Genomic DNA, 23,278 nt, shown 5'->3' with positions numbered 1-23,278 from the left:
GCCTTTGATGTATATAACTAGGTTTTGAGGGTTATTATTTAAGTTATTGCGATTGAATGATTTAATTTAAAATTTTAAACCGTTGTTTTCCAGGTTGTGAGGCTTCGTAGATATGTGGATGTTGTATGTTTTGTGGATGAAATATTTGTCAATATTTGTTTTGCTTATAGTTTTGAATACCAGCAAGACAAATCCCCAGTTATCAAATTGTTTTCATTAGTGAGGCCCATGCTTAAAATTTTTCTTTAGTGTCCTGTTTCTACCCGTGATTTCCTGTAATTTTCATTGGCTCTGCCATATCAAGCATAGTATCCATCCATTGGCTAACTGTTGCTAATGTGTGCTTGCTTATTCGTTGTTCTGTTAATCATTTCATAATAATTTCATTGTTTTCGGAGTTGATTGACAGTGTAGTATGTTAGTATGATTATCTTAATTTTCTGCTTGCTTTTTGTGTGAAGGTCATGAGATTTGAGCTAGGGTCTGTAATTGATGCTGGACTCATTGCATGGAATATAATTTAGATGCTATAGTATAATTTTCTTATTGTTCTGTTTCTGGAGTCGAGCAAAAAGCTGTATGTGTTATTTTAATTTATTTTAATTTAAAGGAGTACTATGCCTCTTTACCTTTGTAGCTGTCAGAAAAATAACTTTGTAAAACTCTGTATTTATTTAAGTTAGCTATCATTTTGTGCTTGAAAGTATAGTTTTGATAATCTAGGGTTAAGTTTCCACTTTGTCATTTACTTTTGAGTAGGTATGCAACTGCAAGTGCACGCTCTGATGGGCTGCTTCTGCTTTGTGGAGGGCGAGACGCCAATAGTATTGTGAGTTATCTCTTATAATTGATGCGTTCTAATTCTATTTGTAATTTACACATTCTCATTTTATTGATTTGGTCCATCTTGGAAACCTTTTTATGGGGGATATACTTACATCTGGTTATTAGTGATATCCTTTTCCTGCTATTGGTTTATCTCCTTGCCTTTTGGTTTGCTTGAATAGCAGCAGAGGTAATTAATCTAGGGTGAGGATGAAGTATCCTTGACTTTTATAAGCAAGAAAGCAGTTTTATTATTAGCACAGGGGAACAGTTGTCAAATTGGTTTAATCAAGGAAGGATCACTGTCTTTATGATTGAACTTCCGAAAAGAGTGTTGTCTTGTTTTTGAGCTTGCCTGACCAAATGTTGACTATGTCTCTCGAGATTTTCTCCGTCTTTCAAGATTCTCCTTCAGAGTAGATGGCATATCGTAACCGAAATGTTTGTACCTATGTTTAAGTAATTGAATGTTTTTCTTTGGATATTTAATTTTAAACGAACACACTCAATTGTTGGACTTCGAGTACACTAAATGGGTTAGTTTTAAACGGGTACCAAATAAAGTTGCAACTGCTTTGGCAGTCTATAATGTACAAATATAAATTGGACGCTTTCCTGCTGATGGATGTAACTGATAGTTGTGGTTCAGTGGCCATTTTGTGTTGAGTTCATATGCCTATAGATAGTTATTTCAATCAAATTTTGGTTCAATATTGTTTTGTGATTCTTGTGAATGATTTAATTCAGTTTTGATTATATATTTTCCCTTGCTCCCAAACCTTATATCGCAGCCACTAGCTAGTGCATATGGACTTGCTAAGCATAGGGACGGTCGTTGGGAGTGGGCAATTGCTCCTGGTGTCTCACCATCTCCAAGATATCAGCATGCAGCGGTGGGATTTACTTTGCCTTTTCTTTTTGTAATTGTATTCTATTAGTCTTATTTGATTACATATTCCAAGCATCATAGTTTGTTTGATTTGATTATTATAGGTATTTGTTAATGCAAGGCTCCACGTGTCTGGTGGGGCTCTTGGTGGAGGACGGATGGTAGAAGACTCATCAAGTGTTGCAGGTATTTGTTTGTGGTGCTTCTTGAAAATTTCTGCTTGCTGGCACCCCCCCCCCAAAAAAAAAAAAAAACCACCACCACCATAACTCAAAAAAAAAAAAAGAAAAAAAAAACTAGTTGCTTTTCTTGTCTTACCTTACTGTATATCCTTTTTCTTGATACGTAATGTATTTTTCATTTTTTGACACAGTTCCGTTTTTTTCGTGGTGAAAATAAAGAGAATAAATTCTGTAAATCTAGAGGATCTGTCATTAGCAATAACAAACTTTTTTGGAGTTAAATTATTGTTGTGTAGTTACTGTTTGTAGGGTAGCTTGCAGATGCCTAGTTTCTGCTGTAACCTTTAGTTAATTTTTATCAATGGATGTTTTTAAGTACTCAACATGAAAGCAAGGTTTGTTGTTATACCAATAATTGAAAGATATAGAATTTTATTGTAAAGTTTTCCCCCCTTGTTGATAGTGTTGGACACTGCCGCTGGTGTATGGTGTGATACAAAATCTGTTGTTACCAGCCCAAGAACAGGTAAATTCAGTGCTGATGCAGCTGGTGGTGATGCCTCAGTTGAGTTGACACGGCGTTGCAGACATGCAGCTGCTGCTATTGGTGACCTAATTTATATTTATGGTGGATTACGTGGTGGTAAGTCATGAATCTGAGTTCTTGAGGATTTGTCTTGATGAAGTTCATGTGTTATCTTTTTATGCAAATGACAGTTTGGTTATAGTAGTTTCATTACATCAGCCTGATTTCTGATGATAATGTAGTTACTTTCTTTTTCTTTGATTTACTTGTATTACGTTGCTTGGTAATGATTGGATTAATTTTTGGGTTTCTGAGTGGACTTGAAACAGTCTGGACATTTGAATCTTGGCTGTGTCTTGAGTTATTTAGACTTGGCATATGTATCGAATGTTAATGTTTTGTTCATGAAACTTTTTGTTGGAGCTAGAAGAATTGAGATATTGAAACTCATGGAATAGCTCAATTATAGCTATATACCCTTAGATTTTTTTTTATTTAGGTGCATGATTAGTTGTTTTTGAGGATCAATTGAGTTGAGTTGAGTTGAGTTGAGTCGAGTCCATTTACATTGTTAAGAGAAACTTGGAGTATTACTGTTCAAATGGGTTTGGTATTTGTTCAGGCTAGTGACTAGAACAACCATGTTAGAATTCCAGGACTTAGTTGCTGAATTCTAACTTCTTTTTCAAATTATTTTTCATTGTTGGTCTAACAGAACAATATTATTTTGACTGTTGTAATTGGTGCATCCATGTTGATCTTGCAAGCTGAAAGTGTCTGTTCTCATACTGTGGGTTTCATCCTGAGGCGAGTAACTAATTGTTTGCTTCATGCATATGACTGACCATAGTGTATTGTATTTTTGCTGCAGGGGTCTTGCTGGATGACCTACTTGTTGCTGAAGATCTTGCTGCTGCTGAAACAACACCTGCTGCTTCACATGCTGCTGCGGCAGCAGCTGCATCTAATGCACAAGTTGGACGATTACCTGGAAGATATGGATTTGTTGATGACAGGACAAGGCAAACAACGCTGGAAGCAGCACCTGATGGTTCAGTTGTTTTGGGTAACCCGGTTGCTGCCCCTGTAAATGGTGACATGTACAGTGATATCAGCACTGAAAATGCCATGCTTCAGGGACCTAGGTTTGAAAGCTTTAATCATCTCAGTTTGTGAAAGTTTTTATATATCACTTTTCTGGCTTTATCATTCAAGTGATGAACAGGCGAACTACCAAAGGAGTTGAGTATCTGGTTGAAGCATCAGCTGCAGAAGCAGAAGCTATCAGTGCCACGCTGGCAGCGGCAAAAGCACGGCAGGAGAATGGAGAAGTTGAGTTGCCTGACAGAGATCGTACAGCTGAGGCTACCCCTAGTGGCAAACAAATATCTTCTCTGATTAAGCCTGATTCTGCAGGAGCAAATAACATCACTCCTGGTGGAGTTAGACTGCATCACAGAGCTGTGAGTAATACATTTTGATGAGGAAAAAATATGTATGTCAAATCTTACCTGAAGTATTTAAGTTCATCTCCTGTTCTCTGAAAAATTTCCAGGTGGTGGTTGCTGCTGAGACTGGTGGAGCATTAGGTGGCATGGTTAGACAGCTTTCCATTGATCAGTTTGAAAATGAAGGCAGACGGGTTAGTTATGGGACTCCAGAAAGTGCAACTGCTGCTAGAAAATTATTAGATCGGCAGATGTCTATCAACAGTGTCCCAAAGAAGGTATAAGCTTTTCTATGAGAGTATGATGTTTTTATCAATATGTCATGTTTGGGTCTAGAGCTGAAACCGCACTCCTAAAACCCTACTGTGAATGTTGTTATTTCCCGTTCATTTGGCCTTCCTTTTGTTGTCATTGTCTACCCTCGGTCTCTATCACGCGCATTCTATTCATGGCAAAATTCTGAATGTGATCGGTTGAATTTTACCTACTCATGTTGCCTTTATCATACCTAATTTGTTGCAACACCAAGCATGTGGCTTTCATATTATGTTTAGATTTTTATGGATAGAGTTTCTTGACATCCTTTGTAGGTCATAGCACATCTGTTGAAGCCCCGTGGCTGGAAACCACCAGTTCGCCGGCAGTTTTTCTTAGATTGCAATGAACTTGCGGATCTTTGTGATAGTGCAGAGCGTATATTTTCAAGTGAACCAACTGTCTTACAACTTAGGGCACCAATTAAAATATTTGGTGATTTACATGGGCAATTCGGGGATCTTATGCGGCTCTTTGATGAGTATGGAGCTCCGTCAACTGCTGGTGACATAGCGTAAGTCTTTAGTTCCCATAGATGGTTTTGTTGCCTGTTAAGTAGTTCCTGTGTGCTTCAAATATTGTACCAGGCTAATGTTTTCTTTGATAATTTAAAGCCCATTGGTGCATTGGTTATCACGGTCTTAAAGCATGTTTGTCAATGTCTTAAGATGTCAGATCCACAACCTTCTGTGTAATTATTTATATTGGTTGGCTTGCTACACATCTGTGAAGTCTAACTAAGAGCAAGTCTTTATTTTTTGTACATTTGATGCATTGTTGAGATCTTATCTTTATGCCCAAGTTCGTATGATGGATTTCTCAACACTTCCAATTTATAGACTTCTTAAATCTTGACCTAAATTGTGCTTTTGTACATGTTTTCCCATATTGGAATGACAATAGGATACAAATCCCTTTTTGAGTTCGCATTTAGTTTTAATTTTTTTTATATTTATCTTAAGCCCTAAACCCTAATGGGATTTTTCCTATGCTCCTATTAGTCTCAATTGGATGGCATAGCTTACTATTGACTGCATTGGTTTATACATTTATCGCATATTGTCTATGATTTTTTTTTTTAATGTTGTATTGTAATGCAAGATTTATAATTCCATTTTCTCTCTAATTTTGTGTAAATTATTATCAGATATATCGATTATCTATTTCTTGGAGATTATGTTGATAGGGGCCAACACAGCTTGGAAACTATAACCCTTTTGCTTGCTCTGAAGGTATACTCTGTATACTAGGTTGTCTTCTTTTGGTGTTTATGAATATAAAACTCGGTGCTACACAGTTTCATTCCTAAAAATGAGAATTTTACAGGTTGAGTATCCTAGCAATGTACATTTGATACGCGGAAATCATGAAGCTGCAGATATTAATGCCCTTTTTGGTTTCCGGATTGAGTGCATTGAGCGAATGGTAATGAATTTCTTCTGCAGGACGATGATTTTTCATTATTATTTGATACCTCAACTAACATTTTATTTTTCTGATCAGGGTGAGAGAGATGGTATTTGGGCATGGCATCGGATAAACCGTCTGTTTAATTGGCTTCCTCTGGCTGCTCTAATTGAGAAAAAAATTATTTGCATGCATGGGGGTATTGGTCGCTCAATAAATCATTTGGAACAGATTCAAAATATTCAGCGTCCAATTACGATGGAAGCAGGATCGATTGTACTTATGGATCTGTTGTGGTTAGTTTGTGTACTTTTACATGTTTATGACACTTCAGTTGGCATCCCTTTTTACTAATGACAGCATGAAATGTTTCTCTAGGTCTGATCCTACAGAGAATGATAGTGTGGAAGGGCTGCGGCCAAATGCTAGAGGTCCGGGTTTAGTTACTTTTGGGGTGAGTGCTAACTTCTATTTGATGAAATTGTTGATGTATTTTATTAGTTTCCTGGACAATAACATAGAAAATAACAATTTATAAGTTTATGCGGGTTTTATGTGATGGAATTTGATCAATATGCTGAGATATCAATTATTTCCCTGTTCTAGAAATCCATTTTGGTGATGCTGGATTTTGGAGCAGCCTTTTAAATCAATTGTTCAATAGCTTATTATGTCTTGGAACTTTTTTAATTGTAATCTGGTCTTGTTTTGAAACTATGCATAGTTATATTCACTTAAATTTGAAAAGTCAATTTAACTTATTAGTTCAGTTTATTTGTGCTGTAGTTCAAAGTTGCTGTTATTGTGGTACTGTCCATCTACTCACTACCAATTGCTGGTGCAATTGTTTATGGCAGCATGGCATTCCCTCTAGTTTGAATGTTGCCACTTTTATGAAGTGGGATGTTATTTCTAGCCTTGTAGCTGTAGGCACCTTTGTGCATTATGCTGTCCTCATTTTTTAAGCTTCTACCTTGAGAAGTTTAGATTGCATATATGCTATCATGTTCATCTAAATGAGATTTGCTATTGTAGCCGGACCGTGTGATGGAATTTTGCAACAACAATGATCTTCAGCTGATTGTTCGAGCACATGAATGTGTTATGGATGGCTTTGAGCGCTTTGCCCAGGGGCATCTGATCACTCTTTTTTCAGCTACAAACTACTGTGGTATATGTTGCTGACTGCTACATTGCATCTTTCCTGCTATCATTTTATCCTCTAAATCTTAAGTTTTTAACATTTACTTGCGGCATAGGTACTGCAAATAATGCTGGGGCAATATTAGTTTTAGGTAGAGATCTTGTGGTGGTTCCTAAATTGATCCACCCATTACCACCTGCAATTTCTTCACCCGAAACATCACCGGAGCGTCATATTGAAGATACGTGGATGCAGGTATTCCTTCAAATATTTTTGGTTAAATGGTTGGCGCACTCTTGATGCTTTGTAATATTGCAATATCAAATATATGCAATCTTCTATTTGAGTTGATTAAAATGTTGGTTAAAAAATGGGCAGGAATTGAATGCCAACAGACCACCGACACCAACTAGAGGCCGTCCTCAAGTAACAAATGACCGGGGTTCTCTTGCTTGGATATAGTGATCAGCAGGAAAGTCCCTAATGTTTAGCCTTAACTGCTTGTGCTGTCGTGTGGTTTCTGGTGTACTGTACTGTACATAGCACCGTGCCAATTATGGGGTACCCGAGCTCGTGGTCTCAAACCCTGCAGAAAGCATGAAGGCGTTCGTATGTACACTCAATCAGCATTCATCACCCCTTTCTGTGATTAGAAGAAACCACGATGGCCACACAGCTTTGTCCATTTTGACTGGGATAGTGGTTATCCGGGTTCACCCACTGTTGTAAATTGAGGCTTAGGTACAGAATCAAGGTCAGTATTGTCATGGATTTTGTCGGTGTTGCCTATTTTTGTCACCAAGAGGACTGGAAGGTTTTCTAATTTTTTTTTTTCTTTTCCTGTGATGGTGAGATATATCAGAAATATTTCTTGGGGTCGCGTCTTGTATCATAGGTATGGCTTATCCATACTCTGTACAATTAATTTTTGTGTGAAACTCAGGAATATGTGAATTTTGATTATAGAATTTTAATATTCTTGTGCTCCAAAATGGCTTTTGCGGTATGAATTTTTTGTCCTCGATAGCGAAATAGATCCAATTGTTGGAATTTTTTGTAACTTATTATCGTACGAGGAAATCCCCGTTTTAGTTTCGATGGATAGGGTTTCATTGGAGACTGAGCATTGAATTTTTTTGTTTTTTTGTTTTTTATATTTTTTTAATATAGAATGAGGATTAACTTAAATGCAGCTACTGGAAAATAAGAATTTCGTTCAACCGGAAAATGGTGAGAGATGCTGTTTTATTTAATGTTGTAAAATAAATAAATAAAAAAATATAATAAATATAAAATAAAAAAGTGTAAATAGAAGATTCTAGTATTATTAGTATTTACTACTATAATTATCTCACAATAATAATAGAAGTAACTTATCTATTTACTAGTATTATATATATTGTAACTTAAGAATTTAAAGAGAAAAATAGAGAATTGTATATAAAAGGAGAAAGAATATTTTATTGTTGTTGTGTGTTTGTTTTAGATTGATGCTTCTTTTATTTATACACACAAATGGTCATTATTTTTTAATTTTATTAAATTCATTCTCTCTTAAGAATTGACATCTATATATGTAGACATGTAGTGATCCTTATCACAATATTTAATACTTTTTCAGAATTTTAATTTTTTTAATACTTTTTCAGAATTTTAATTTCAAAAATTAAAATTGAATATTGATAGAAATTTTAGGAAGTAAGAATTAATTGGATGTTTCGTAATTCGTATAGCACATTAGCACACATATAACACTTCATGATGTGCGAATAATTGAATATAACACTTTTTTTTTTTAGAAAAAAGTCATTAAAATATGTATATAAATAGCAATTGTTTTTTATGTGGGTCAACGCCATTTAGTGTGCTTATAGTATTTTTATTATTATTTTGGTATATTTAGTTGCTTATGATGTATTTGTGACTTATAAAAAAATTGTTTGGAATTACATACTAGATTATGGTAAATTAGTATATCTTGATGGATAATGTTTGAAAATAAGATTTTGGATGACATTTTATTCGATTTAATCTCGATGTTATGGTAGAATTATTTAATAGTTTTTGTTTTTCGGCTTTTCAAGATATCTTTTAATGCAATAAGCAAAAGACTAATCCAATGCATATGATTGCTTAGCGGGTTCCAAAATATCTGGACTATTAAATAGGTTTAGTAACATAATATATTTTTTAAGTTTTTTAATAATTAATTATTTTTATTTAATTTTATTTATTAATTGACCATTTATATATTATTTAATTTTAAAATTTATTCTATATTTTATAAATTATTATTTTATTCTCATGATATATTTATTTTTCAAATTCTATCATTAAGTTCTATAAAGATTAATCTTAAAATCAATTTTATTTTGATTTGAAAATCTTAGATTTATCTCTTTCAATCTTAATATTACTAATTTCATAATCTAATCTATCATCAATTTGTTTCTCAATTATCTAATTCTATAATTGTAATCGTTTACGAATCTCCTGCCATTGTGATTATCAATTTGTTGTAGTGACGATCATCATTTATGAATTGGCAGGTATGCAATATTCACAGTTGCAAAAATCACAATATGCAAAAAATCAATCGATTTTTTTAATTGGTTAGTGAACAGAAGTCCTCCCTTTTACGTTGTTCAGAAAACAATCGATTTTTATTTTCAGCTAATTGATTGGTTCGTAAGAAAATATTTTTTTATTTTTTTTATTCTAAAAATCGATTGATTAGTTGAAAAGTTTTGTTTTTTTAATAGGAGTTGATTGTTTTTTTTTTTTTTTGAGAAAAAGTCAGTTTTGGAGTAATTGAATCAATTTTATTACCCATTCAATTGATTGTAGGAATAAATCAATTGATTGGATTTATACGTTCCAATTGATTGGAAGAAACATGTACTTGATTGGAATGTAAATGCACTTTTTATAACCGTTAACAAAAAAATGGGTGTCCAAATGATAAATTGTGTGACCTCAACGAAAATTTCGATTAATTACTAGTGATTACTCTCTTCAATGAGAATATATATCTAAAACATAAAAAATACATAAGTCAATTACACATTATGTATGTATGTTGCTAATTAAAAAAATATAAATAAAAAATTAGAAAAAAAAACTTACAAATTTCAAATCAACAGTATGCTTTCATAAAATTATAAACATATTGTTGCATCTTGTTTAAATCTATGTTGTTGAAAATATCTACCTACAAAATATAATGAGTATGAGTAAATGTTAGGATATGATCCAATTAATAGTTTTTCAAAGTACATACATAAATTATAATAAAAAATATAATTTTATGATTTTTTTTGTGTGTGACTAGTTTAAAAATGTGTATTATTTTTTAGATTGTAAAATATTACAATCAATTAGTTTCCTTAACAATCGATTGACCAAGAAATATTGAAATAGATGTAACATATAATTTTTGTTGTTTCAATCGATTTTGTTAAAAATCAATTGATTATTTTCTCTATTAAATCGATTAATACTAGTTTCCAGTTATTTGACATACATTATTACTTAACAATCGATTGATGTCAAATTAAATCGATTGGATTAACGACAAACAGAATTTTCTCATTGTTTACTCATCGAACTTATCAAAACAACGAAAAACATCATGAACTTGAAAGTTTAGAAATCAAATTAGTAATGGAAGTTATATTTTTGTTGTTGTTTTTAATTTTTAACGATACAGTTATGAAAACATAAATGATGATTAATAGAATAATAATTTATAAAATAAAGAGTAAATTTTAAAATTAAATAAGGACTATTTGATAATTATTAAAAACTTAAAAAAACATAGTTTGTGACTAGAATCTTTAATACTTCAAATGTTTTGGGACTATCGAATTATTTGCCTACTCAATAGTTTGATTATGAATTCTATTAGGATATTATTGGTGAGTGGTGAGTTCTTTTATCGTGTTGATTCATTATAATGAGTAGCTGATCAATGACAAAAAATATAAAAGATAGTGATCTATATGGTGGTCCAAAATCAAATGACATGCACATTAAGAGTTTTTTTATTCTGGAATTTTTGAAGAAAAATGTTCAGTAAAAGAAATTGTTAAGAGACAATTTAACAAGAAAATACACACATGATCCACAAAGATAATATTAAGATATCAACAAATGACTAAAGTATCCAAGATATCCATGAAGATACTTATTTCTCTATCTTGGAAAAATTGTCTCATTCCTCAAGCTCAGAAAAATCTCATTATGACCTAAGAAACAACATTAGTAATATAAAATAACATTAATTTCAAATAGATTAAATGATTAATTTTGATCTTAGCTTCAGGATAATGTTGCAACAGGAGATAATTCAAATTTGTCTCTTGCATATAGAATTTTTTGGTTCAAGTTACAATAGTATTGTCTTCTCTTAATTGTTGCATGAATTTGGTGTAACACCTTTAGATATTCTGTAATTTCATCTTGTTAGAGATGATATTAAGTTGGTATCTAATAGCTCACAAAAACAAGCTATAACTGATTATGGTTGAATAATTTGTTGATAATATTTGTTTTTGTAACTTTTAGGGGTGAGCACGGGTCGGTTTGGTTCGGGTTCAAAATAAAATTAGAACCGAACCGATCAAAAAATAATTGGTTCGGTTTGGTTCAGATTTGCATTTTTTTATGTTTGTATCCGAACCAAACCAAACCGATTAAAAGTGGATTGGTTCGGTTCGGGTAGCGGGTACCCGATGACTTTGAAATTCATAAAAAAAAAATAACAAATTTTTATGTTAAAAACTCAACAAATAAAATAAACATGTAACATCAACAAAAATAATACAAACATATTAAACACTAAATACATTAAAAATTAAACTCATCAAAATCCAAACATATTAATAGTGAATAATCTTGTCTAATGAAAATATAAAAGTGCAATAGAAATATTAAAAGTTAAATACAAAAGTCTAGTGGATAATCTTTGAAAAAAGTTAAAACCAAAATACAGTAAAATCTAAACATTAGAAGCTCAATACAAAAGTGCAATAGAAATATTTGTCTAGTTTTCAAAGTCTTCACTCCATAATCCTTCACTCCATCAACCAAGCATATTTAAGAGAGGAGTTGTGACCTTCAAAAAATTAGCATATAATTAGCTAATGTCAATATATAAAATTGATTAATTAAAAGTAATTCAACAAATAAATAATTAGTGAAAAATGTTAACCTCAAATTGTCGTAAACAACATCAACTCCAATGGCTTGATTAGATATTGTTAAAGTTGAAAGCTCTACATTAACAGTAATTAAATTATTATTAGAGACTCAACAATAACAACAATTACATAATAATTTAAAGAAATATAATTTAAAAATAGTTACCTAATTCAAGTTTTTCTTGGTCCTCAAGTTCTTGCTTTAAGTCATACATCTTCTCTTGAGTCTTCAACCAATTTTTTGAGCAAATTAGAGACTCAACAGTAGAAGGACTTAATGAGCTTCTAAATTGGCCAAGCACACGACCACTAGTACAATTTCCACCAACTCAGAAGACACGGTAGAGACGGGAATAGCCAACAAATCCCTAGCTATGTGAGTAAGAGCATAATACTTCATTGATTTTCATCAACAATTAGATTTAATATGTGAGCACAACACCTCATATGCATGAACTCCCCATTTAACAATGTTGACCCATTCCAATCACCCATGCCTCTAAGTAAATACAAAATTGCAACACCATTAGCACTAGCATTGTCAACAGTTACACAACATGTCTTTCTAATACCCCACTCTTGCAAGCACTGTTCTAAGGCTCTCCCTATAGTTTCATCCTTATGATCAGTAATCAAACCAAAATTCAAAATTTTTTTATGCAATGTCCAAGACTCATCAATATAATGCGTAGTCACACACATATAATTCAAATTCTGAATTGAGGTCTAAGTATCGGTAGTAAGGGAAACTATTTGGAGATTTTCAGATAACAATGTTCTCAACTTCTCTTTCTCATATCTAAACAAAGCCATACAATCTCTAGCAATTGTCCAATGGGAGGGAACCTTAAACCTAGGTTGTGCTTTACTCATAAATTGTCTAAAGCCTTGAGCCTCAACAAATTTAAAAGGAAGTTCATCAACAATTATTATATTTGCAAGAGCAAGACGAGTTTCCTCTTGATTAAAATCAACAAGCTTCATAGTGACTGCATTAGGGTCATCCTCAAATTGGCTCCCAAGTGCAATAGTTTTCTGGTCCTTTTCAGCTTGCTTATGAGGGTTTTTAGTGCAAATTCTTAAATGTTTATGCAAGTTTGTTGTACAATGACTAGAACTATTGCATGCATGTTTTTTTACAATAGTTGTAGCAAGCTTCATTAGGAGAACTTTTAGTAAAGGCGCCCAAACAGTACTAGGTGCTCTACTGAGTTTACGTTTTACCTCTTTTGGAGGCTTGCCAGTAGTTCCAGCAGCTTCGGTTTGTGTTTCTGATGAAGGATTTGAGGCAGGCAATGCTGGGGGAGCTGGACTTTGCGATGTTCCACCAGAAAGACCATCGTTCTCAGCAGCGGGAGTGACTGCACTTGGAGAAGTACTTCCAACAACCGAATCACTTTTAGGGTTAGTTTTCCCCATTTTTTTGAATATGCAAAATACATAAAATAAGAGAAGTCATGTATTTGTTACTAACCAATTAGTACAATTAAAACTTGAAAGACCTTACTGTAGAGTATTTATTAACATTGCAAGCAATATGTCCCCAAAATGGAAGTTTAACAAATTGTGGCTATTTTAACAAATTTTTGAGTGACCCAAAAGCTTGATATGCTTATTGTTCTTCATCTTATCATTTCCTTGTGTTGGAATGCATTACTTTTAATTTTTGAGTTATGTTGCTCCTAAGAAATTTTTAAAGGCATGGCCACTATTTAAACATGCAAATTCACCATTTCTATGACATAGAGCATTTGATTACTAACTTTATTTTGTTGTGTTTGCTCATTATTACTATTACTGCTTTTTTTTTTCACACACACATATATACATCATCATCATAGTCATCATCATTGTCATCATCATCATAGTCACCTCTATTTTGCTTTGGTAATTTTTCTCAGTGTAGCTCTATATCTTAACTTTCAAGTGCTACTTGAACCTTCTCAGTCGAATATCTATAACTCGAGTAAAGATCATAATTTGACAGCACCTAATTCCTTCTGATGGATACTACTTTACTCTATATCTTATGATTCAATACAAAATTCAAATTATACATATTACAGACACCGGTTTAAATTAATCAAATCAACTCAATTAACAAGATAAAATCACATATTAGTGAAATTGCATGATAGATAAAAAAATAAATAAATACATACACAAATAGGAATACAAATATCATAATAATTGCACTCTATCATCACTTGCTACATTCTTAATGCCACCTTGCCTTCAGCGTAATGTTTGGTTTCAACTTCAAATTCTAAGGGGGTTTTTAGTTTTTAGTGAACATCAATTATCAAACTCTAAGGGTTTGGTCTCTGTTATAAATATCTGCTACAATGAATTATAATAGTAACTGTATAGCAATTAGCATAATATTTTTGAAGTTAAAAATTAAAATTAGCTTATAGAAGATCCTCAGTTCAAAATCAAATCTATCTTTTACATAAAAGCAAGATTCTATTAATATTTAAAAATTGAACAGCACGATTGCTTCAGAGTGATCAAGATTGCTTTATTCAACAACAACTAAGAATGTATAAGTTCAAAAATTGAACAGAAAATAAAACAATTAACAGTTTAACGTATAACATTCTCCAAAAATTATAGACTAATTTGAATGAGTGACCGGAGAAGACGACGCTGGAGCCTGGAGGAAGCTGGTTGCTGAAGAGGGAACGACTGACTGAAGATGAAGCTGGCTACTGGAGAGGGAACCGTGAACAACGATGCTGACAGAGATACCGGCTGAGACACCAATGACCGAGAGAAAGTTGGTTGCTACGTCGCTGCCGCTACCAGGAAGACGATACACCAGATGGTCCCACAGACGAGGTGGAGAAGACGATGCGCCTGACGCCTAATGGAGAAGACGATGAAGATTGGAGAAGCTGGTTGTGCGGTAGGAGGAAGCTCTGCGCCTCTGCCTCTGTTTAGGGTTTTTAATTTCTGAGTTTACTCCATGTTTTGGTTGCGCCGTTAGTGAGAATGAGATAGTATTAGGGTTATCAGGTTATGTGTTTTCAAAGTCATATATATAATTAATTAATTAATTAATTAATTATGATCGGGTATACGAGTTGGTTCGGGTTCCGCGCCCCCAAAACTGATACCCGAACCAATCATCAGCAAATGTCATCAGTTTGGTTCGGGTTGGACCCGATTACCCGTCGGTTCCTAAACCAATTTAATTGGTTCGATTCGGGTCCGGGTGGGTAATCGGGTACCAGCTACCCGTGCTCACCCCTAGTAACTTTAGTTAGAATGATAGAAAAGTTTGTTTTGGTTAGAGGTTAAAACTAGCAATAGTAATTACCTCATAACCATAGTTAATTTATTTACCATATTGAGTTAGGTTTTAATAAAGTTAATTTTCTAATAGCTATAAATAGTGGATAACAATATGTACTCTATAGTACTCTGTGATTTTCTTTTAATTTTAGGTTTTGTATTTGTTCATATGACAAATTCACTTTTTCTGAGTCTTCTTCTTCCACTTCAATTTTATTTTCTTCAATAAAATTAGATCCAAATCACAATTTTATCACATTCTTCGTAGTGATTTTTTCTTTTTCTTTAACTCCAAAAAATCATAAATTCTCCACCATACTTGTTTAGCTTGATGAAAAAAATTTGACTATCTCATTATATGCCTTGAATATCCACTTATCAAAATATTATAACTTTCTTTTGCTTTTGGATGTAAGACAAACCTACAACATCTTTTATAAAATTTTTGCTATCCAAATATTTTTTTTATCTTTTTTTTGTTAAATCTTTTTAGTTGCTCGAGAGCATTATAATCATGAATAATCTTACAAACTTTATCATTGATTTTCTTTTCGAAAATGAAGCATTGAGAAGAGTAGTGACCAACTCGATTACACTTGCTGTAAGTGTTTCTCTTTGCTGAATATTCACATGATAAAGAGGATTATTATTTTTGGAAGAGGTGGCCTTTTGGTTCTTTTTGAAAATAGGTTCGGTTCTTTTGTCTTTGGAAGAAGCTTCAAAATCATTTTTGAAAATAGATTTTCCTATGAAGTACAGACACTTTGTTGAGATGTTGTGTATGTGTGTTAGACACATTTCGAATACGACACTCGTCCGACAGGCGTGTTTGCTGTGTTTAATTGTGTCTTAATATAAAATAAAATTTTTTTTCCAGACACACCTAACTACCATCATGTGTTAGCATGTCCAGCCTTATTCTTAACATGTATTTTTGAAATGAATTTAGAAAATAAAAAAATACATTAAAAACAATTAAAAAATTATTTTAATATCATTAAAATATTAAAATATTATTGTAATTTATCTAAAAAAATTTATATTTTATATATATGTCGTATCCCATGTCTTATAAAATTTTAAAATCCGAATGTCTATGTGTTTCTTGTCCCTTGTCGTATCGTGTCTTGTGTCCGTGTCAGTATCCGTGTATTATAGGGATTTTTTTTCGTATTCATAACCTCAGATTTTATAAATAGAGACCTTTAACTAGCAAGAATTTTATCCAAGTTTTCAGATCTTTGAGCAAATTTTGCTAAGTCTTTGTTTAAACTCTTGATACTCTCATGCAATCTTTTATTTTCAACAATGAGATCAATTGATGCATCAACCGAAAGCTTCAATTTAAGTTCTTCTAGTTCAATTTTCAAAAGCTCATTTTCTTGCTTTAAAACACTAGAAGATTCGGCCATGATCAATTGCTCTTTGAGCTAATTGTTTTCTAATTTCAAAGCTTCATTTTCTTTCTTGCATTTAGCATATTTATCAAAAAAGTTTTTTGAAATTAACAATTAAATAATCAATGATAATATACAATTCATTGGATAATAGTTCAACAAAATTTACCTCGTTAAAATCATGCTGATTAGCCATGAGACAAACATGAGTTTCATGATCAGATTTATCTTCTTCATCATCCTTTCTAAGTCATTCTATGAGGCCATCAATATTTTTTTTATGGACATTCTGCGTTGTAGTGTCTTACTTCATTGCAATGATGACAAATAACTTTGTAATCTTTGCATGATGAACATATGCCTCTATCCTTTTGTTTCATCAGCTTTCTCAATCTTCTGATAACGAATTCCATCTCATTATTGGATAAGCTGTCTTCAGATTCTTCTTCTTTTGATGTAATTTTTGACTTAAATGCCACTTCTATTTTCTTGTTATCATTGCTAAAATGTGTAGATTCATAGGCTAGAAGTTTTTCTTTCAATTCATCGTAAGAAATTTTGTTGAGATCATTAGCTTCAGATATAGCAGTGTTCATGGTCTTCCAATGCTTGGTAAAATTTTTTAAGATCTTCTTGACAAGCTCTACTTCAAAGAAGTATTTTCCCATTGCATCAAGGTTATTGATGATGATGGAGAACCTCTCAAATAATGCATTAATTGATTCATTTTCCATCTTGAAAACCATTTTAAATTTCTTCATAAACATGTCAACACGGGTTTCTCTGACTTGTTCGATTCTCTCATGTGTGAGCTGCAACTTGTTCCGTATTTCTTTTGTTGTTTTGCACCTTGAGACTTTTATGAATTCTTCAAAGCTGATGGTGCAATGCATCATATTGATAGTTGCAGTGTTTAGCTCCACTTTCTTCTTTTCTTCAATCGCCCATTCGAAATCTTCCTTTAGAACAACATTGCCTTCAGCGTTGCGTTTGGTAGGAACATCTGGGCCATTCACAATGAACTTCCAAATGTTGAAGTCTGTTGATTGTTCGAAAATTCTCATCCTTTCTTTCCAATAAGAATAGTTAGTTCCATTAAAGAAACGAGACCTATAGCATGATTGTCCTTCGGTTAGCGTATAAGCCACAAAGATTACCATGAATCTTTTACTCCAGGCAGTTAAGCTTGCTCCTTGAGCCTAAACTCTGATGCCAATTAAAGGTTCTTAAGTGAGTTGAGAAAGGGGGTTGAATCAAAGAACCACTTTATCGTTTATGCAACGGAACTAATAAATTAGGAGATTATTTTGGTTTTGTCTCTTTCTAAGTATGTAATAACAAAGATACAGGAAGAAGATAACATAGTAATATATCTTGATTCAAACTCTAAGTGCAATGAGACTTACATCCAATCTCCATCATGTATCATCGTGGAATTTCCACTATAATCAAGAATGATTACAAACATCAATTTCAAGAGACTCACACTCTTGTAATACACCTAAGCTATCCCAAGCTTAGTAACTCCTAAGTGTTAACCCAACCTAGTTAAAAAAAAACCAAATACACCCTAATTCCAGCACACTTTCGAAATCAAAACTTAAACAAACAAAAGATTAAATAGCTTTTGTGTGATTAACTCTCTTTGCCTTTTGACTCTCTTAATGTAAGCTTAAATCTAGACAATAAAAAAATATGAATACACTCAAAAATAAGAAAACAAAGACTGTGTATATGATTTGAATTATGCATGAATTGATTGCCTTCTTCTTTGGATGAATCATCATATATAAAGCTTAAAATCTCATCTTCAAGGAATTATATTGTCAGATATGAAAAAAGCAACTTAGATTGAGCTAATTAAGAAGCTACCTTTAGTGTGTGAATTTTATTATAGTTGATTTTATCACAAATTCATGATATAGTAACTAATTTTATTTTAAATATTTTTTTGGCTAGAAAAATTTTCAAAACTGGCGAATTGCTAGTGAAACAGAAGAAGTTACTGGGGTCTTATTTGAAAAGGAACAACCAAATCAGGTTGGGAGCTATAAAAGATCTATTGCACAAAGTTGTTTTAAAAAAATTGCTGAAATTTCTGAAATCAAACACCACCACCAAGAGAAATTGACATTTTTAAAGGGTGAACTTGAAAATGTGAAAAAAGAGATTCATGGATTATGGAATTTGATAAAAATACTGTTTCAATCGTTTGAATATAGAATTAACACAGAAGAAATCGAAGTTTTGTTATAAATTATCCAATACTCTCCAATTAATATAAATAGTGCACCTGAATTAACTCAGTTCCAAACATAAATATGATAAGTTATTAATTATTGTTATTTATGTCAATTAAAATTGAAATGCTATTGGATATGTGGCTGTAGGGGTGGCAACATGTACCCTACCTGCGGGTATCTAATCCGACCCCATCCGATTGGGTAAGGTTGTTAACTCGATCCGTAGCGGGTAGGGTAGGGTGCGGGTTGAGCTTCAACCCTACCCGACCAACCCACACCCTATATATATTTATATAAAAATATGTTTTAAGTAGATGTTGAATCAAAGATTTTTCACTAAATGTAAAAGATTCTTAGCCATTAAAAAAGATCATTAATTGATAATTTAATATTTTATTTACATAAAAGTCAATTCTATTTTAAATTATCATTAAGTTATATAATAATTTTGCATTTTTTTTGTAACCCGCAAGTAGGGTCGTCAGGTATCCGCGGGTTGAAAATGGATAGGGTTAAAGTTGGGATATTCTCAACCCGCGAGTAGAGTTAGGGTTGGCTTTAAACCCTACCCTACCCTACCCATTGCCACCCCTATCTGGCTGGATGTAAAAATTATTATGTGATATGCATAGGTGAAATTTTAATTAGGTTGGAGTTGATTGACATGTTAAAGGTTGTGGCTTTAATTTTGCATTCTATACTATGGTGATAGCAATGCAAGGCCACAATGGATGTAACAATGTATACATCTATGGTGTGTTGTGTTCTTCATTTATAAGAATTTACTGATTGGTTTGTTTTACATCATCGTATCATGCTTATACATCATTATAATTATCTTTTTAATAATATTTTTATATAATTATGTAAAATAATCTTGAGAATGTTAACAGACATTAGGATGGTTATGATGAAGGATTTTTTTTACATATTATGGCTGGTACCTGGTAAATAGCAAAGATGGCTCACTGATAGTAACTCTAGCTAGGTGTTTTTTTTTCCAAAACTAGATTTTATTAATTCAATAAAATGAATAGTCCATTTGGACTTGCAACAAAGGATAAATAGAAAATTCTCAATTAAAAGGATAAATATTTAGTTAATCTCCTGAAACTTTAATAAAGAAAAGAGAAAAGAAAGTCATTAACTTGATGTGAACAAAAAATACCAACTAAAGAAAACGAATCGTTGCTTCGACAGCTGCTGCTCTGTTTGGCTAACAAACTTTTGGGGGGACGATGATTTAACTTCGAATACCTTCAAATTTCTAACTTTTCAAATATTCCAGGTAAAGAATGCTACAAATTGGAGTTTTTTTTGTGCATCACTTCCTCTATTAATCTGATTCTGAACCCACAACCACCATCTCCATGGTTCCAGTTGTTGCAATGGAAATGGAAGGTCATTCATTCTCCAAGCAATTTCTGAGTTTGGGCAAAAAAGAAGGCCATGAACAGTGGACTTATCACTCGCCATACACCGAGGGCATAAGGGAGACACCGAATGGATCTTGGTAATGTAACCTCTCCTTTACTGGTAGCTCTGCATGCATCACTTTTCACAAAAAGACTTGATTTTTGGTTGGCATTTTAGGTTCCAAATCGAAGACCAAATCTTTTTTACTCTGCACTGCTCTGGTAGGAATTTAGTTGGGACATGGTAAAATTGGAATGCCAGCAAATACCCTGAAGCAACGGAATAGTTTTCATTCCTCTCCCTAGGCCAGGTAACACGATCCTCACCTTGATGAATTGTTGTGCTTAAAATTGCTTGTGCCACTGTTGATTCTTTGTTGTGATCATTGCTTGATTTCAATTCCCATCTAGTAATATAATATCCGATACCCATTCTGGTTTAAGGCCTATTGTGTTATTCAAACGAATGTCAATAGGGTTAATTTCATTAAGCCAGTTATCTTCACAGACCTTAACCAAATTACCTCACCCTATTTTCCAAAAAAATGCCTTTTTCCAAAACCTTTCTACCCTCAAGAAAGTTTTTTCAGCCGGGTTAATGCCTGGTCCTGCTCTCAAAAAAGACGAGAATCTAAAATATTTACTCTTAAAAACCTTGTGAATTAAGGACAACGTCTTGCAATAGTCGCCACGCTTACTTTTCCAACATTGCCAAGTTAAAAGCACTTAGATCTTTGAAGTTCAAACCTCCCTCACTCTTCGGTCTACAAGCAATTTTTCAACTTATCCATTGCATCCTTTTCTCATTATTCTTTTGTCCCCACCAAAACTGCATAGTTGCCTTCTGAATCTCCTCTAAGAGGGTTTCCGGTAGCTTAAAGCAACTTAGTGTATAGATTGGAATCGCCACAGCAACTGCTTTAATTAGAACTTCTCTACCACTAGTGGAAAGAATATTCCTCTTCCAATTTTGGAGCTTCTGCGCAACCTTATCTTTCATGTAGTTAAAGGTTTTTTTCTTGGATCGGTTGATCACAGCTGAGAGGCGAAGGTACTTGTTTTGGCAGCCTACATGTGGAACTAAGAGTAGACCATCCAACTGATCCCGAACAGTAGAAGGGGTATTCTTGCTAAAAAAAAAATAGAAGACTTGTCCATAGACTTCTAGACGTCGTTCTCCTCTGTGGAGCAAACGGGATAGACCTTCTGCACAAAACAAAAATAGATAGGGGGAGAGGGGATCGCCTTGACGTAACCCTCTACATAGTTTGAAGAAACCATGAGGTTGACCTTCCACAGTAATGGAATAAGAAACCGTCTCCACATACTCTCTGATCCAATCAATCCACTTCTTGTAAAAACCCATTTTGTTCAAAACAATCCATACAAAACTCCACTCAACTCTGTCATATGCTTTACTCATATCCAGCTTTAATGCTAATTCATAATCACCATAAGTCTTATTCTTCAGGAAGTACATGAATTTGTGAACAATCAAAATATTGTCACTAATTAATCTCCCTCTAATGAAGGAATTTTGAGTGTCGCTAATAATCCTATTCATAAAGTTTTGCAATCTGTGTACTAGGATTTTAGAGAGTATTTTATAGAAGACACTACCCAAGCTGATTGGTCTGACCTGCTTCATAGAGCAAGCATTTCTAACTTTTGGAATAAGACAAATATTCGTATGATTGCATTGAAAGCTTTTAGCATTTTACCTCCTGAAAAAAAGCTCTTGACTACAAATATCACATCCTTTCTAATTAGCTCCCAATAGAACTGAAAAAACTTAGCCGTAAAACCATCATCCTTGGGAGCTGAGAAAGGATTGATAGAGAAGGTTGTTGATTTAATCTCCTTCTCTGTTACTGGATTAAGAAAATGGTTAGTAGTGTCATCAATTTTTGTGCCTATTTTCTGAAGAACTTCAGTTGGATCCATTGGGTTAGCTATTGTAAAAAGCTTAACAAAATAATCTTGCGCAACTGCCACAATACCAACCTAGTCCGACGCCACATTACCTTCATTGTCTACTAGTTCTTGGATTTTGTTCCTGCGGCATCTTAACTGAAATTTAGAGTGAAATAATTTTGTATTTTTTTCACCCCAATTCAGCCACTACACCTTGGATTTTTCCTTCCAAAAACGCTCCTCTTGTTCCAAGTTTTCCACTAATTCAGCCTCCAAAATTTGGACAGTAGTGCTATCCGCGCGCCACTCTTTTTGCCTTCTCTTCATCCAACCTCACTTACAAGTTTTGAATCTGAAATTTTGAATTAGGAGCTGCTGATTTTTGCCAATCCACCAGCTTATGCCTGCAGCTTTTTAATTTCGCAGCCAGTTTGAACATAGGAGAGACAACAACATTTAGGTCCCAAGCTTGTTTAACAATTGTAGAAACCTCCTCTCTAACACACCAGCACTCTTGGAATCTGAATCTTCTTTTGGTTCTTCGAATTTCTCTCTCTGAGCTAATTAGTAATGGGCAGTGATCTGATCCGATATCATCTAAATGAGCAACATAAGCATTCGGATATGCTGTCCTCCAGTTCTCAGATGCTAAAGCTCTATCCAACCTTCTCTGAATGAAATTCCTTCCAAACTGTCTGTTGCACCATGTAAATTTCTTTCCTTCATACCCCAGATCTACCAAATTACCCTTATTAATAAAGTCAGTAAAGCTCTGAATAGATGAGGCCGATTTCATCCTTCCCCCCTCCTTCTCATGGTGATCGTTAATTGCGTTAAAGTCTTACACCACTACTAGATTTTCGCCTGTGGATTCTCTAATTTGCAAAATTGTAACAAATTATTCTGCCCTAGCTGCCTCGTCCGTGTGTAAATAAACTGCTATGACATCCCAAACCTTCATTTTTTGCTGATCTTCCCAAGTGAAATGTATAAAGAATGAATCATGTGCCAAAATCTGCAGTTTCACCTCCAAGCAACCATTAATCCTCCTCCCGCAAGACCAACCAGCTCAACA

General features: G+C 33.4%; 3 protein-coding genes across 10 annotated transcripts in view; 2 read left to right on the top strand and 1 right to left on the bottom strand.

Moving 5' to 3' along the window:
* Window positions 1-1,702: 1,702 nt before the first annotated feature.
* Window positions 1,703-7,728, top strand: LOC112789550 (serine/threonine-protein phosphatase BSL3; the record flags this gene model as incomplete). The annotated part of the gene is given in 14 exon segments (XM_072232402.1): window positions 1,703-1,718; window positions 1,819-1,900; window positions 2,360-2,539; window positions 3,294-3,567; window positions 3,648-3,885; window positions 3,978-4,148; window positions 4,461-4,699; window positions 5,333-5,417; window positions 5,512-5,610; window positions 5,689-5,888; window positions 5,971-6,046; window positions 6,628-6,763; window positions 6,852-6,991; window positions 7,115-7,728. Coding segments are annotated over 14 exon segments (2,020 nt in total), but the record flags the coding sequence as incomplete, so codon positions are not given.
* A 3,866-nt stretch (window positions 7,729-11,594) lies between these two features.
* Window positions 11,595-14,953, bottom strand: LOC112789548 (uncharacterized). 4 transcript variants are annotated; one of them, XR_003196299.3, is made up of 4 exons: window positions 13,162-14,953; window positions 12,104-12,309; window positions 11,949-12,012; window positions 11,595-11,852 (listed from the first exon to the last, which is right to left on the bottom strand). XR_003196299.3 is itself a non-coding variant. In XM_025831490.3 (4 exons), the coding sequence occupies exons 1-4, from the start codon at window positions 13,354-13,356 to the stop codon at window positions 11,834-11,836; spliced, it is 339 nt and encodes a 112-aa protein (XP_025687275.1). In that variant the 5' UTR covers window positions 13,357-14,932; the 3' UTR covers window positions 11,595-11,833. The 4 variants fall into 4 exon arrangements, 1 of the variants encoding a protein (XP_025687275.1); XR_003196298.3 differs by having other exon boundaries at window positions 12,104-12,436; window positions 13,162-14,950; XR_011879540.1 differs by having other exon boundaries at window positions 12,104-12,305; window positions 13,162-14,950.
* A 5,038-nt stretch (window positions 14,954-19,991) lies between these two features.
* Window positions 19,992-23,278, top strand: part of LOC112789547 (uncharacterized) — a 31,852-nt gene continuing 28,565 nt past the window's right edge. For 3 of the 5 annotated variants that reach the window (XR_011879543.1, XR_003196296.3, XR_011879541.1), the window contains exons 1-3: window positions 19,992-20,162; window positions 20,255-20,387; window positions 20,468-20,600. The gene's annotated coding sequence lies outside the window, so the exon portion shown is untranslated. The remainder of the gene's footprint in view (window positions 20,163-20,254; window positions 20,388-20,467; window positions 20,601-23,278) is intronic. The other 2 variants (XR_011879542.1, XR_003196297.3) reach the window with 1 other exon arrangement.

Source organism: Arachis hypogaea, chromosome 3 (genome assembly GCF_003086295.3).
Source record: "Arachis hypogaea cultivar Tifrunner chromosome 3, arahy.Tifrunner.gnm2.J5K5, whole genome shotgun sequence".
NCBI lineage: Eukaryota > Viridiplantae > Streptophyta > Magnoliopsida > Fabales > Fabaceae > Arachis > Arachis hypogaea.
The sequence above is the reverse complement of the archived record's forward strand: the minus strand, read 5'-3'. Positions and strand labels throughout refer to the sequence as shown.

Coding starts and splice junctions, on each gene's coding strand:
- LOC112789548 (XM_025831490.3), bottom strand. CDS start 13,356: ATGGGGAAAACTAACCCTAAAAGTGATTCGGTTGTTGGAAGTACTTCT. Junction 12,165..13,161: donor CTGGCAAGCCTCCAAAAGAG/GTAAAACGTAAA, acceptor AATTGGTTGAAG/ACTCAAGAGAAGATGTATGA. Junction 12,013..12,103: donor CCAAGAAAAACTTGAATTAG/GTAACTATTTTT, acceptor CTGTTAATGTAG/AGCTTTCAACTTTAACAATA.